The sequence below is a fragment of the Podarcis bocagei genome, assembly GCF_964188305.1.
Source record: "Podarcis bocagei genome assembly, chromosome: 7".
NCBI lineage: Eukaryota > Metazoa > Chordata > Lepidosauria > Squamata > Lacertidae > Podarcis > Podarcis bocagei.
Genome location: NC_138132.1, coordinates 32,108,904 through 32,124,500, shown reverse-complemented (window position 1 = coordinate 32,124,500; position 15,597 = coordinate 32,108,904). Strand labels below are relative to the sequence as shown.

The 15,597-nt window shown below is 43.2% G+C and overlaps 1 protein-coding gene across 4 annotated transcripts in view; it reads right to left on the bottom strand.

The window, feature by feature from the left end:
• CSMD2 (CUB and Sushi multiple domains 2) overlaps positions 1–15,597 on the bottom strand; it is a 492,033-nt gene that overhangs the window by 419,134 nt on the left and 57,302 nt on the right. For all 4 annotated transcript variants that reach the window (XM_081199993.1, XM_081199989.1, XM_081199994.1 and 1 more), the window contains exon 2: positions 11,730–11,946. In XM_081199993.1, coding sequence (XP_081056119.1) covers positions 11,730–11,946 — 217 coding nt within the window. The remainder of the gene's footprint in view (positions 1–11,729; positions 11,947–15,597) is intronic.

Sequence of the window (15,597 nt, the reverse complement as noted above, 5' to 3'; positions counted from 1 at the left end):
TAAATCCCCATTCATTCACGGCAACAGAGTAGCTGCTCTGCTTTCTCTCTCTCTTTTTTAAGTGTGGAAGCAGCAATTTGCAAAATCTGCTAGCGGCAAGCATTTGGGGTCAGCATTAGGGAGACCCTTCCTTTCAAATGGGAGAAGGGAGAAGCTAAAAATACATCCTATTCATACCACTTTGAGGGTCTTTGGTTTTTTTGCAAACCTTCAAGCACAGTGACACCTCAGAGTTCGGGAGCCGGGTGCTTCCACTGACTGATGAGGGAAAATATGGTACTGGAAGGTTAAATGGCTAACAAAGGCTAGAAGCAGGGGCAGATGAAGATAAATTACAAATCTGAATGTTTGGAGGAGGGGAGATTTTGCTCCCAGACAACTGACAAAAATAATTAGGGTTGCCAGCCAGCATTTGACTGGCACAACCAGTAAAACTGTGCTCTGCCAGGTAATCAGTGCTGAGGTACAGAAATCTAATAAACAAAAACTTGTGATTCTGCTACCTTTCACCATCCTTAAGCTGTCATGTTACACCTTGGGCATAGTTGTGACTGGAGCTGAGCCAAAAATGTCATGAAAGACATGTTTTTTTGTTGGGGCTGGAATTCTGAGAAGTTCTTCAGCCCCTTTCCTCCCAGAAAAAAAGACCACTTTGCAGAATTTTCTATAAATATTCTCCACGGTTTTTTGGTGGCAGCCACTGCCACACACATACACACTGGCCCAGATGGATGCTAGGTCCTGGGCATTGCAAAGGATGTGACCTGGTGGCCAGAAGGGCAACACCAATACTGATGCTGCTACTTATAACTGTTTGCTGTTTCCCTGGTGGCCCACTGGAATGCGGAGTTAACCAGGGCTATTGAAGCACCCTCTCTGATTGCATTGAGCCCAGACAGCCCCATGGTTTTCTCCAGGGCTGAGGGCTAGAGCATCGGTGGTGGAAAACTCATTCTGAATCGGACCAGACACAGGTTAGAGCTCAGTGTCGAGCCTACCAACTGGCTATAGTTGGATCAGAATACATCAAACAAATTTAGAGTTACTTTTAGATATATTCCAGGTGGCTGGAACTAATTGAGAGAGATCTCTCATTAGCTTTCAAGTTGTTTCCAGGTACAATTCAGAGTCCTATGCAGCCTTACTTGTTACCTGTTATTGTGTTGTGCATGGCTACAGAGACAGAGCCTTATCTGTGGTAGTGCCCCAGCTGTAGAATGCTCACTCTAGGAACACTCAGCTGGTATCTAGCTATCTTTGCTATCTTTTCAGAGCTAGGTTACCACCTTTTCCCCATACATTTAATATATAACTTTTGAGAGCTTCTGGTTTTAATTTTCATATTTTTATGCTGGGTTTATGTTCGTTTCATGGTTCTTCCACTATGATTTTAATTGCAGTTCTGTTGTGTTAAACTGTTCTTGAAAAGTGTCAGCTACCTTGGAAGCTTTGGCTAAAGTGGGGGGTGCTAAACACCTTTTTTTACAAATAAGAAAAATAAAGCCTGATTTCATGCACTCTCAAATTTCTCACCATTGCAGAAATATGCCGAATCATTTTCCCCAGACCAACATTGACTGTCCTTCCTGTCTCTTGCCTTGTGCAGTAGCAGGAGTCAAAGTCACATATAAATATTCAGAACCTCCCTAAGGTGATATGACAGGACCTCTGATTATCTGACCTTTCTCAGGTGAATATGTGTGCGAGACAAACCGTGCATAGTTTATTATTTTCCAACAGCAGCACACAGATGTTAAGTGCATTTAACTCCCGGCAAGCCAATACAACATGACAAACAATAAACTCCCCACATCCCTCCAGCGCAGCAAGATTGGTATTTCAGAAAAGCTAATGCAGACACATATAATTTCCCTGAATACAGCTATTTTGTATATTCTGCAGAGGTTGCAAGCCAAGTTAAGTAATGAAGTGATCCATAGCACAGAAATATTTCATTTTAACTGGAGAGGTAAAGATTCAGTCTCCAGCTTAGCAAGGAACTCATTGGATGCCAGATGAACTGTGCTGACCCCAGGCACCCTTGCTCATCATGAATCTACATCCACATGAGCTACTGAAGGCTGACCATGATGTCATTCCAAATCTATAGTGGGGAAATTTCACAGGATTACAACCCAGACCCCTCTGATTCAGACCCAGATTCACATCATCTGCTGAAGAGGTCTCATGGCCCCTGAAGAACCCAAACACACTATTAAAGGAGCAGCATTCTGTGGAGGGCAAACTTGGCAGCAGCAACTGACCATTCAAGAAGCACGACTGTTTCTTCAAAGTTCCCAAAGATGAAGGCAGAGAGCACACAATCCAAGGGGATTCCCTGGTGACAAAGCACACAGCATGGACCCAGAATTCTAAGAGTGCAGTCATCACACCCTGCTTGTGGATAAAAGGACTCAGCTGAGCTTTGTTGAGTCAACTCCTACTGTTCCTGGGAGCTTTCCCAGATCCTGCAGTACCTAAAAGCCAAAACAGACGTGGTGTGCAAGATCCATCATGGATCTTGCAGCCTTTAAAACCTTTTTAAAAATGGAAGTGCAAATGATACCAACAACTGGCATTCAAATGCATTTTCGCCTCTAACCATGGAGGCAGAGCATAGCCATCACGGCTAAAGGTAAAGATACCCCTGACTGTTAGGTCAAGTTACGGACGACTCTGGGGTTGTGGTGCTCATCTCACTCTATAGGCCAAGGGAGCCGGCGTTTGTCCGCAGTTTTTTCCAGGTCATGTGGCCAGCATGACTAAGCCACTTCTGGTGAACCAGAGCAGTGCACAGAAATGCCTTTTACCTTCCCGCCAGAGTGGTACTTATTTATCTACTTGCACTCTGACGTGCTTTCAAACTGCTAGGTGGGCAGGAGCAGGGACCGAACAATGGGAGCTCACCCTGTCATTGGGATTCGAACCGCTGACCTTCTGATCAGCAAGCCCTAGGCACTGTGGTTTAGACCACAGCGCCACCTGTGTCCCTTTAGCCATCACAGTTACTTGCCATCAATTGGTCTAATCCTCTTTTAAAGCCATCCAAGTTGATGACCATCACTACCACCCGGGGGTGCAACTTTCAAAGTTTAACTATGCGCTGCATGAAGGAGTACTTTCTTTTATCTGTCCCAAATCTTCCAACATTCAGCTTCACTATAGGAACACAAATTCCATCACTGAGAGGGAGAAAAGCTTTTCTCTGCTTTCTCCACCTCATGCTTAATTTTACAACTTCTATCGTGTTGCCTCTTACTCACCTTTTTCTCCAAACTAAAAAGTACATGCAGATTGGGTAGACAGCCTGCTCTGGATAGTGTTGCACTCCTGCTGAGCAAGCAGGTTTATAGCTTGCAGGTGCTCTTGGAGTCACTGGTGTTTTTTGGAGCCCAGCTGGCTCCAATGTCATGAAGCACCTTTACCCAGCTATGGCTGGTTCAGTAGCTACTGCCTTTCCTGGAATGGCTTAGTTACAGTCATGCATCCTCTACTAACCTCTTGATTATATGATTCCAGTGGACTCTATCTGGGGCTATCCTTGAAAACTTTCAAGGTTTCAGCACATACAACTGAAAATCATTGAAGCCCAATTCTCTTGCAAGAATAACTACAAGATGAATCAAACAGGTAAATAGGTAATTTGCCAATGATCTTTACACTGACCAATCTGGTTAATAATTGATCCTCCCTTCACACAATCACACAATAAAAGTTTTGTTTAACAATAATGACAACAATAATAAAATTATGTCTCTCATCGGTTGATCACACTGCTGAGGAGGCCAAGTTTTACAGCTGCAAAAGCATTTAAGACGCTTCTAAAGCCAATAGCACTCATTCACAGATCTGACGCGGGCATTTCTCCATTAACAAATGATGTATGTTTCTGGCACCGGGCTCAGTGGCTGCCATTGAACAGCACACGAATGCCAACAGATGCTCACTGAATAATGGATAAGAGATTCTACTGTTTCCTCTAATCTTACAGTAGCAGTGCTAGCAAATGTTTCCTCTTTGATGTCAGGGTCCATAATCAGAACATGGACAACAAGGGAGAAGGGATATCAAAACATAGGCTCTTGTTCCAACCTCAATTTATATGGCTCCATCATTTCCTTCTTCAGGTGTCAGGTGGTGATTGGCAACGGAAAGAAACCAAAGCAGGGGAACAAGGGAACGAGAGGAGGTAAATGCATGCCTAGGGAAGCTGAGACTGCAAACGTACCAAAAAGGAAAAAAGAACAATTAATCTTAAGTGTGTGAGGAGGAACCCTAACCCCAAACAGTTCAAGGAGGATGGAGCATGCTAAGTAGCCATGGAATGTTGAAAGTCAATTGGAAAAGAAAAATGGGGAAGGGGTGGGAATAACAGAGTGGAGTAACCTGGAAGAGGGAATGGCTGGCTGGCTGACTGGCACTCTGAGCAGATGCACTCCTATTAGTAACTAAATCTAAAGTGCAACATTTACTAATATTTGTCATTCAAAGAGCTGAGTGGACCTCATATGTAGAGGCTTATGTTTTTCTGCCTTGTGTACAGGGGACTTTAGAAATTCTTTAGAATCTTGGTGTGTGCAGGATTGAGTTTGCCATATGGCTGCACAGTGGTTGACAATGCTGTGTGTGTGTGTGTGTGTGTGTGTGTGTGTGTGTGTGTGTCTTTGTGTGTTTATTTCCTCATTAAAATGTATCCAGTGCTTTGAAACCTACCCAGACTGTTTCCCTTGTTTTCTTCCTAATCCAAAAAAGGTTCTCTTGGAGGAGTTACCTCATGACATCTTCCCCTGAGCCAATTTCAGATTCTCAATTTCTCATTTTTCCAATCCTGAATTCAGTTCTCATCAAGATCAATCTGCATTTTAGTGCTAATTTCTCCTAATTTTACATAGGAAATTTTGCTTAATATACACATTTTTGCCCATTTCCCATAAAATAACACATTTTGCATCTTTTTTGCTAAAACATGCATTTTTATGTGCACTTTACCAGTAATGTATATTCACTTTTGTACACATCTTAGCTTAAGAACTGCATTGTAAAATTCAGAGAAGTGTGAATTTCAAAAGTTGCCTATGTTTCAATTCAAAGTGTAAATTAGGTAAGTTCACCTTTAAATGCGAACTACATCAAATTTCTCCCCCATTCCTATGCAGGAAAAGGAGATGCACAGAGGGAAAGCATTTGGGGCAGGGAAATTATAACCAGAAAAACAATCTTTGAAAAGGGATATGCACTTTCTCCCTTCTGCCACATTTCTGCTCCAAAGAGCAACCTTCTCCATTAAAAAGAAGAAATCAAATGCAGATGGGGCTTCATCCTATACACTTGACTGGAGCATGTTTCATTGATGGACCTGTTCATCTTTCCTTCCAGAAACTTTCCTCTATAGTCCTCCCCTGCTCCCCTTTTCTGGCCAGCAAGTTGGTGGCATGAGCTTTGATAAATGATGTACAGTCATCCATCTTCAAGGCTAGCAGGCAGATGATGAATGGAGTACATTTGGAAAGCAGAGAGAGGAAGTTGGGGGGGCACGTAAAATTGATAGCTTAGAAAAGAAACAAAAATTCTGTATTGGCAACAGCTGTGAGTTTTTTTTCTTTTTTAAAAAAGTTTTATAAAGAAAGGGTGCAGAAAAAAATATTAGTAGAACCAAAATTGAAATGCTGATAAAGCACATAACAATGAGATATGGGTTAACCTTTTTTTAAAATTCATTTTTCAGGATGGGACAATCTTAGCCCCCTGCTTGGCCGGGGGTTGGACTCGATGGCCCTTGTGGTCTATTCCCACTCTATGATTCTAAGTATATTTACTAGGAAACTAAAGCCCCAGGTATGCTGGTGTGTGTATATACATATATATGAGAGAGAGAGAGATCACCCATCCAGCAGAGGAAAACCAATGCTGGCATAGATGCATGCTGTCAGTGCCCACAGGATCTGCTCAGCATCACCATACCCTCAAAAAGGAAGAGGGGGAAGTGGGGAGATTGACCATTTAAACTTGGCACTGACAACACACTGTGGGGGGCGTTGGGAAGATACAGCTGCAGACAACAGCAACCTTCTTACAGAAGGTTTGCAGCACAGTCACCGCCTCTTGCAGCCATTCTGGTCCCCTGCAGCAGAGTGTGGTGAACGTTTGTCAAGACCTGCTGTGAGAGAGGGTGTTCGATTTGCCTGTCTCTACTCTGAGCTGCTGCGCCATTTGGGGGCTGCATCGCCTTCCATGCTTGCAGCAAACCTTACTTTAATTGCTTGTTCCTTGGCCTGTGGGCACTAGGGACTTTGGGCAGGTCTGTGTCTGTTTAATGTTCTGCTTGGTCTTGCTGTTTGTGTGTGTGTTCTGGCTGTGCCATATATACCTGTTTGTACCCGTTTGCCTGTACACGGGGAGGGTGTTTGTCCATGTTCATTCATGATTGTGTGTGGTGGGGGTGCTGTGCTTGCCGAGTGAGCAGTGTGTGCTGATTCTGTGACATCAGTGGTGTTGCTGTGGGTGCTGTGTGAATCTTTGTGTTTCTTCCACTGGGCTCAGGCGATTTCTGCTGGCATCAGACCCTCCCAGGTGATTCTGAACAGGGTTTGAATGAAGTTTTTAAGTTGGGATGTTGCCAGCAGACATAAATCATGCCTCTAGTTTCAATTGCTCTGTCTGTTTCATTTAAGCTAATGGAACTTCCAGGTAACCACATAGAGGATTAGGGTTAACATGGGGATATGTAAAGGTTTCCCCCTTCAGGAAAAAAAAACCCCAAAGAGATATTTTAAAATACATTTTGCTTTAAGTTGTGCTGCCACAAATATATGGCAGTTAAGAAAGTGAACCTGATGGGTTTGAAAAGACTGGATGTGCACCAAGCCTTACATGGCCCCTAGCTAATATTGTAATTCAAACCACGATCGATTGCAAGTTAATTTGAAGTTTGTGCGCTTAGCTAAACTCTACCTGCCTGCCTTCTCTTCAGGAGTGACTGGCATGGCACTAAGGGGCTGGTCTTCTGGTAGCACCATCACTGACATTCACCTCAATGGTTTTGCAGGATGGGGCCGGGGGCAGTGCATGTTACTTTTGTTCTTTAAAAGTGATTTAAGTCACCTACAAGCAAGCCAGCTAGTGCATGGGGCTCCCTGTCACCAAAACAGATGAAAAATTAGGAGGCCATTCTCATTCTGTTAATATAGAAACTCAAACGCCATAAACAACTTCACAACTTGGTTATGGTTGGTTCAATAAAACAAGGGAATAACTAAACCCAACTACATAACCCCAAGTGAGTTTCAAAGTCCAATCAGTTCCATACGAACGAGGGTCACTGAAAGCACACATTCAAGAATGTCTCTTTTGAATGAGCATCTTCACTTCCCACCTGTCCTCTTCAATGCTCGGGAGACTCTCATTGCCAATGTTCTTCAAGAGAATCAGTCAAAATGTTTGTTGAAGAACAAGGATGACCAGGTGTTCCTGCTAATGCTCAGTGCTGATGAGTTTATGTTCACTGACAGAGAGCTGATTATTAGTTGTTGATGATGAGAATCCAGTGTAAGATTTGGTGGGTTTCCACCTTGTTTTTATGAGTCCCCTTACTTCCAATCTGCTTGTATATCTGAGAGTAAGAAATGTAGCAATAAGACACCAGGCGTCTTCATTACTGTAAAGGTAGAGGGTCCAGTTGTGACCGACTCTGGGGTTGTGACGCTCATCTCACTTTATTGGCCGAGGGAGCCGGCATACAGCTTCCGGGTCATGTGGCCAGCATGACTAAGCTGCTTCTGGTGAACCAGAGCAACGCACGGAAACGCCGTTTACCTTCCCGCCTGAGTGGTACCTATTTATCTACTTGCACTTTGTGCTTTCAAACTTTTGAACTTTCGAACTTTGTGCTTTGGAACTGCTAGGTTGGTAGGAGCAGGGACCGAGCAACGGGAGCTCACTCCATCGTGGGGATTCGAACCACTGACCTTCTGATCGGCAAGCCCTAGGCTCTGTGGTTTAACCCACAGCGCCACCTGCATCCCTCTTCATTAATGTACCTCACTCAAAAGGAAACTAGACTTCATTGTTGGGGGATGTGGATTGTTGTTTTTATTTTGATTATATATTTTGTGGTTTTCTATTTTGATTTTGTTCTGTGAATCGCCCTGAGAGTCTAGGGTGGTATATAAATTCCATTATTATTATTACTGTCAGTGTTGAATACCACCAAAGGACTTCTTCGAAGAAGGTGCCACCACCTACATGGACAAAGAAGATGCTTTAAACTAAGTCAGACCATTAGTCCATCTAGCTCAGTATTATCTAGTGCAGGCATCCCCAAACTCGGCCCTCCAGATGTTTTGGGACTTCAACTCCCATCACCCCTAGATAATAGGACCAGTGGTCAGGGATGATGGGAATTGTAGTCCCAAAACATCTGGAGGGCCGAGTTTGGGGATGCCTGGTCTAGTACATTTACTGGCTGTGGCTCTCAAGGATTTCAGGCAGGTGCTTTCCCAGCCCTAACTGGAGATGTTGGGGATTAAACCTGAGACTTACTGCATGCAAAGCAGATGCTGTACAACTGAGCTACAGCCCTTGCCTTTTAGGAATTAAGTAATAAAGTAAGAAATTTGCACAAACTTGCTCTTAAAGATAATAAAAAGAAAGGAAGTGAAACCTCCATTGTCATAAGCAAAAGGTATAATTTATTTACTGGCACTGCTCTGCTCTGCTCATCTCTCACACTAGCAGAGCAGCTGGTTTCCACTGTAACTTCTGCTTCTTTAACCCAGATTCTTCCAGTTGAGCTAACAGAGACACTCAAAGGTTGTGGGACTTGTTCTGAAGTTACACCAGAGAGCAAATGGCTTACTGTATAATGTAACACATGATAACTTTCAGAGTACTTGAAGGCCAGAGGGGACCATTAAAAGTTGTCAACATCTGACCTTGTGCACATAATTGGGTCACACAGAAATCCACCCAGTTAATTCCTGCCTCAAATCAATGATGGGAGATCATGGCCCTCCATTATCATAGCTTTTGCTTGGTTCTGAAGTTTTTGTCATAGTGAGATCTCCATCGGCTGGGGAGCCAAGGCATGAGGATGTGCCAAGAGGACTGAAAACACTCAGTTCCTAAATGAAGTTTTCCTGCTAAAGGCAGTCTGCAGCTTCCACCTGGACCTTTTCAGGATGCTGCTCCTCAGATTACTGTACAAAGTGGACATGTGGCCCATCTCACACCAGCACTGTCAAACTATTGATAGACAGCAATTATCTAAGGTGTCAGGCAGTCTTCCAGCTCTGCTGCCTGAGGTCCATGTAGACAGGGGTGTCAAAGACTGGGGCTGGAACATCTGCACATAAAGCATGGGATTCACTACTGAGCTACAGCCACACATATTTGAAAATCATCTGCTGGACTATACATGGAGTCTGGCACTAGGAAACTCTGCAATCTGAATGAAATGCAAATCAAATGCTGTTGTGTAATAAACTTGGCATAATGAACGTGCTTTTGTTAAACTCTGAGGAAATAACCAAGAAACAAAGTAGGGGGCTGGTGTACTGACAAGGAATGTGTGAGCATCCTGCTGCTTGTCCCAAACAACAAACTGTGCTCTTCAAGTGATCCGTACTCCATGCTCAAAACCCCTCTGAGGGATTTTCATGTGTTCAGTACAAGCACTTAGAAAGCATAATCTAATTTAGCCAACACTCTTTTTCCTCTGGCCCCTTCTTCCCCAAGTGGTTGCACACTCAGTAGCAAATGACCTGTATGGAATCATTGCCCACTGAGAATCATGGGGCTGGTAGTATTTCTGATCATGGGATCTCACCCAGTAGTTCTTTCAGCTTTTTGAAGCTTTTTAAAGACAAGAGCGCACATCCAATTACACTCAGCTTTCTCTTTCCTCTGTATCATGACACCCAAGAGGACATGATCAATTCTTCCCACGGTTTGCAGTACTTCCACTTCATCGATCAGTTTCTCTCTTTTGTTGAGGACCCTCCCTTTTAGTGAGGACCAAGTCCAAGATATATGTTCCCTTTGTTGCTTCTTCTACCTTCTGGTAAATGAAACTGCCAATGGGGAAATTTAGGAATTTGTTGGATCTAACATTCTTGGCAGAGTTTGAGTTCCAACAGATATCAGGTTTATTGAAGTCTCCTATGACTACTATATTTCTCCATTTTGAAAGTCTGATAATCTTCTCTAGGAAGGCATTATCTAATTCTTCAGTCTGGCTTGGAGGTGACATAGTAACGTCACTGTTGTTTCCATCTCCTACAATTTTCCTCCATATACTGTCAATCTGCCTTCTGTGCTCCAAGTCATGGATCTTTTCACAACTGTATGCATCCTTTACATATAATGCTACTCCTTCTTCCTTCTTGTTTGGTCTATTCCTTTTAAACAGGTTATACCCCTCAATTCATATATTCCAGTCATGAGTCTCATCCCACCAGGTTTCAGTAGTGCCTACCAGGTCATATTTACCATCCTGTATTAAAAGCTCCAATTCTTCTTGCTTGTTTCCCATACTCTGTGCATTAGTATAGAGAAAACTGACACCACAAGCTGCTTCCTTCTTGTAGTTTCCTGCCCTTTGGCAAGTTTCTGTACCACCACCTCAGTTTCCTGTGCAACAATGAAGCTATTATCTCCAGTACCATGTGTTCCCCTGTTATCTGTAATATTGTCTCCCTCCCCCTCAGGATTTAGTTTATGGCTCTCCTAATCAGGTTCATGAGACTCTTAGCAAACACATTATTGCCAACTGTTGTGAGATGCAACATGCAGCCCATCTCTAGCTAGAAGTCCTTCCTCCAGGAAGTGGAGACCAAAGTCCAAGAAGCCAAACCTTTCCTGACTACGTACATCTCAACTTGATATATCCCAGCATGACCTCTTATATTCCAGTTTGATCACTTAGACCATCTGGAGCATTGCTAGTTGTTACAGGGGGCCAGACTTCAAGTAGAAATCAGGAATTTAGTGCTGTTAGTCCCATGTTGGGTAACATTCTTCAAGCAGAGATTTCACAGGGATCCTTGCTTTTGACTTTCAGGCATCTCTTGAAAACCATTTTATGCTGACACACTTTTGTAGCTTTTTAAATTATTTTTTTTAAAAAAATGATTTCCCAGTCATCTTAACTATTATCTGCATTTTATTTTTATATTTTAAAAAACAACACTGTGTTCCTGTGTTTTATATTTTAACTGCAAAGCACTCTGATATTTTATGATATATTGGTACAGAAATACTTTAATATATAAAATGAACAGTATAAGGTTTTGAAGAGGGAGACTTCAAAGACTGGAGAGGGGGTGCAAAACCTCTCAGTTTTAAGAGTTTCACAAATTGCCAATTATTTATCTGCTATCCCTAAAGATCGGGTTGCAGGGAGGGGAGGGACTTGACTTTTAGAAAGCTTCCTCTCCAAGCTCAGTTCCTCTAGCAACAACTTCTAATTAACTTTTCCAGATGTCTCAGGCAGCAACTGCACTGATAACACTATGCCATCGAACATGCTTAGCAATATTTTTGAGGCCTTATCAAGTGTGTGAAATCCAGACAGCTGAGATAACTTTACAGAAATAGAGCTAGGACCTGCTTTTATTGCAACATAAAACCTTCATTCAAAGTGTTCTAATCCAACCAACAGACATCTTAATGTGCTTGTGAACATTTCCCTTCTCTGAATGACAGGTATTTTTTTAAACCCTCCTTTTTCATACCTCGTTCTTAGATTTCCCTGCTGAGGCAACCCATCGTAGACAGACAGCACATCAAAATCTTCCTCTAGCGCAAAGGACTGGAATACAAGCTGCACTCTGTTCTGCTCCTTGGCGGTGATTGTCCATGTGCAGTTTGCATAATTTGGATAGCCGTACGGGAATCCTGGACTTTGTATTGTCCCGTTTGGACCTCGCAAAACGTAACTGCAGTTCTGGGCTGGGGAGAAGAGGAAAGGAGAAAATATGACAGAAGCTCCATTATTGCTGCAGGATTTTAGCTGGGCAACACAAGAGCCATCACTGAATCATTAGGAGATTATAGCCCAATCATAGTAATGACTAGCTCCCCCATAAACTCAAAGGCCACAAAACAACTAATTGATTTCAATGGCTTTGATCTGAACTAGACTATCATGAAGGCAAGTGCTTCTTTCATTCATGAACATATTGAGCAGGAGATCCTGCTGACAAGAGTCTTGTTGAGGGGCAATTTTCCCCCTGTTCATTCAGCTCCTTGTGCCACCTCTCTCTAATTTGTGGAAATGCAAGGGGCTGAAAAGGGAATCAGCAAGAGTCATCTCTCCTCCCCCCCCCCCCAGTCCTTCACTGTTAGGGGAACCACATGAGCAGGACCACTGGCAGATGTGAAAAAGGGATCACACTTCAGGGGAGTCCAAGGCCAACAGAAGCCCCAGACTCTTAGGTCTCAATTTCAAAAATCAATTGGTTGTTTCTAAGGAAAGTTGGAACACGAAGCATGAAGGGAGTTCTTAACTTCTGCTAACATCCACTGCTGTTGCGAATCAATCAGAGGAAGGAATGTGGACCACTCCTAAAGATATAAGCTTCACAAGGAAGTCGTGGATTTGGATTGAATTTGGGAGACTCTGGAGTGAGAGTGCTATAAGAGGACAGCAGCCACCATAAATGCCTTTGTTTGTTTCACTGCTTTCTGAACATAGAAACATAAGAGCAGCCTTGCTGGATCAGACAAAGACCTCTACAGTCCAGCATTATCTTCTCACTGTAGACAACCAGATGCCTATAGATGCCTAACAAGCAGAGCATGAGTGTAATAGTACTATCTTGCTCATGAGCCCTATCAATTTTCTCAATAAGCCAATTGGCAAGAGTCTTGTCTTTAAACTTTTTTTAAGTCAGCCCATCAGATCCAGAGACCTAATTGAACTTTTCTGCTGCCACAGGCTCATTATGCATTACTCATTGTTACATTGCTCTGGCACCCTATCAGCCAAAGGGATAGCAGAAATAAAGCAATAGCCCGGTAGTAATTTGAAGGTGAGCAAAGGTATAATTACATAAACGTACATAGATTATGAGGAATGAGGCATCCAATAGCCAAATAAAGCTTCTGCCATAATATTTATCCATTTATTAGTCTTTAAGTCACAGTTCCTTTTGTTTTGCTAAAACTGCACTACATTCTACTTTACAGGTCTGCTCTAAGGATAAACCGTGTTTATGGAAGACAATCCTACTCGGCTACAAGTGATTGCCAAAGAAAGGATAAGAGACTATAAAACAATATGGTAAATTTAAAATGCTCTTAGAAAAAAGAGGATAGTTCAAAGGAGAACTCAAGTGTGCAAAGACTACATGCAGCAGGGGAGCATGAATTGCAACCTGCCTGAACGCCTCACTCATACAAGCTAGTCCCAGCAGGCAGCTACACATTAGATCTGCTGCGGATCTACATGTAATGTCTGGTTGTGTCCCAGATTCCCCTTTCCTTGATTTTTAGGGCCTTCCCCCCCCTAATTCCAAACCTGCCTCCCATCCCATACACCCATTCAAAATCAGAGAAAAGCAGGCAGGAAACAGACTTTTTATTATTAGCATTTTTAAATTTATCATTAGCCACATCCCTGTAACCACCTAGCAGCCCAACAGGTCTTGTGAGCATAAGCTGCCAGGGGGGGGGGCATAGATCTGTATCTTGATTTTCCACCCAGCAGCTCAAGGTTGTGGATGTTTTCCTCTCCCCCCCCCCTTTTATATTTGCAACAGCCCTGTGAGGTAGGCTAGGTTAAGTTGTTACGTGTACATATGCAGCAATTCTTAACGGATGTGGGGAGGGGGTGGGATGCTGGAGGCTCAATCCACACACAGTGTACTGGGCCCAGGAAATCCTGTTGGCATCCCTGCATATGAGTGTAAATCTGTGCAGGGAATACTCCTGCCAACAGGAACAAAACCAGGATCTCAGCCATTGAACAAAATGCACACTGAAAGGCAGCATATAAATAGTGAAACAAACACATTATAAAAATAAACCACATTAAATAAACCAAAGCCACTGTGAGGCTTTGTCCTGATGCAGCAACTACTGTCTCCCCTTCACCCATGAGACTGGCTTGGTTCACTCCTTGCACATGATAAATGCTGAGCCATTTTAATTTTAAAATGCATTGATCTGTGGCAGTGATGGCACTTTTTAAAATATTTCTTTCTGCTTGCTGCTGCTGCTTTTCATAAACACTGCCAGTGGAGTTACAAACACCAGGCTGATTGACTACACCACATCCAAAACACACGCAAACACACCAAGGAACTAAACTAAATGTGAGCATTCATTAGAACCAGACGTAATTTGTTTGACCTGCTCTGCCACCACAAAAAGAAACCCATAGCTTTATGTCCTATTTGGTGGGGAGGGGTGCATATTTGTCTTTTGAAAGCTTTGACTCCAGTTCTGTGACTGTCTGCTTGCTGGACTTCCATTGCTCCCCTCCATAGATCTTCAGTTGCCATCTTTATCCCAAGGAGGGAGCCTGTCTGTAGTTGGATTAGGCAAATGATCATATTTATTAGGATTGCTCCAGAGGGGCAAGACACTAATGAGTCACACAGTTAAGTCAGATCAGCAAAGCAAAATTACAGTGCCTTTACAACAGAAATGTATCAAGGTGACCGATATATAAATAGTTTGCTAGATGCTGTTCCAATAAAAAGAAATCTTTATTTTTCTCAGCATTCTATCTGCTGACAACAGCCAACCACAAGCCGCTGAGAAGCACACAATGGTATCATCGATCCCTCCCCTAAATCAGATTAGGCACAGGATCAGTTTCCTTCCAATCCGTCTGTCACTCGTAAACCTGTTCTGTTCCTTTTCTACGATAATTTGCATTTTAAATAAAACTCACATGAAAACCCACATTTGAATATGCATTTCTAAACACATTCTGATGCTTTTTGTGAGCCAAGAACTGAGTCGCAGCATTTGGATGAGTATGAAAGTTGATGACAGCTATGTTCAGATCTGCACATTAGTTTGGGAGGTGCAGATTAGGTCAGTCCATGTCACAATTTGCAAGATTGCATTCCTCAAGCATTCCCAGGTTAGATCCATACTGTGGCTGAAAGTGGAAGGTGTGTTTCTGGAGTTCCTGATTGGTAGCCATAAAGAAGTCCCACCCTTCTCTAATCAATCTCATCTTTTTCTAAAGCCATTTTATGTGACTGGCCATAATGGCAGCCTGTGCCAAACGGTTGCATGGGTCATACTGAGTCTAAGTGGTTGAGGGGATGGGTAGACATTACAGAGGAAGACATTGAAGGGATGATAATTGGTGTTTGTGCCTGATATCCCCCACCACAGTTATGCAGGTGCTGCTACGGTCTTAGGATGGTTGCTGTTAAGGGACAGGGAAGGAATTTCCCTGCATTGGCAGGTTTCGCCTTCCCCGTAGCAGATGTCACAACTTTGGCAGTTTTAGGCCTTGGGCAGAATCCTAGTCTATCTTCCCTAAATGTGGGGGAGGGGTGAAGTGGTGATGCCTCCCCCCCCGGCAGCAGCGATCCCAGGGTTCCCCATTAAAGGGGCTGAGTCAGAGGGGAGTCACTG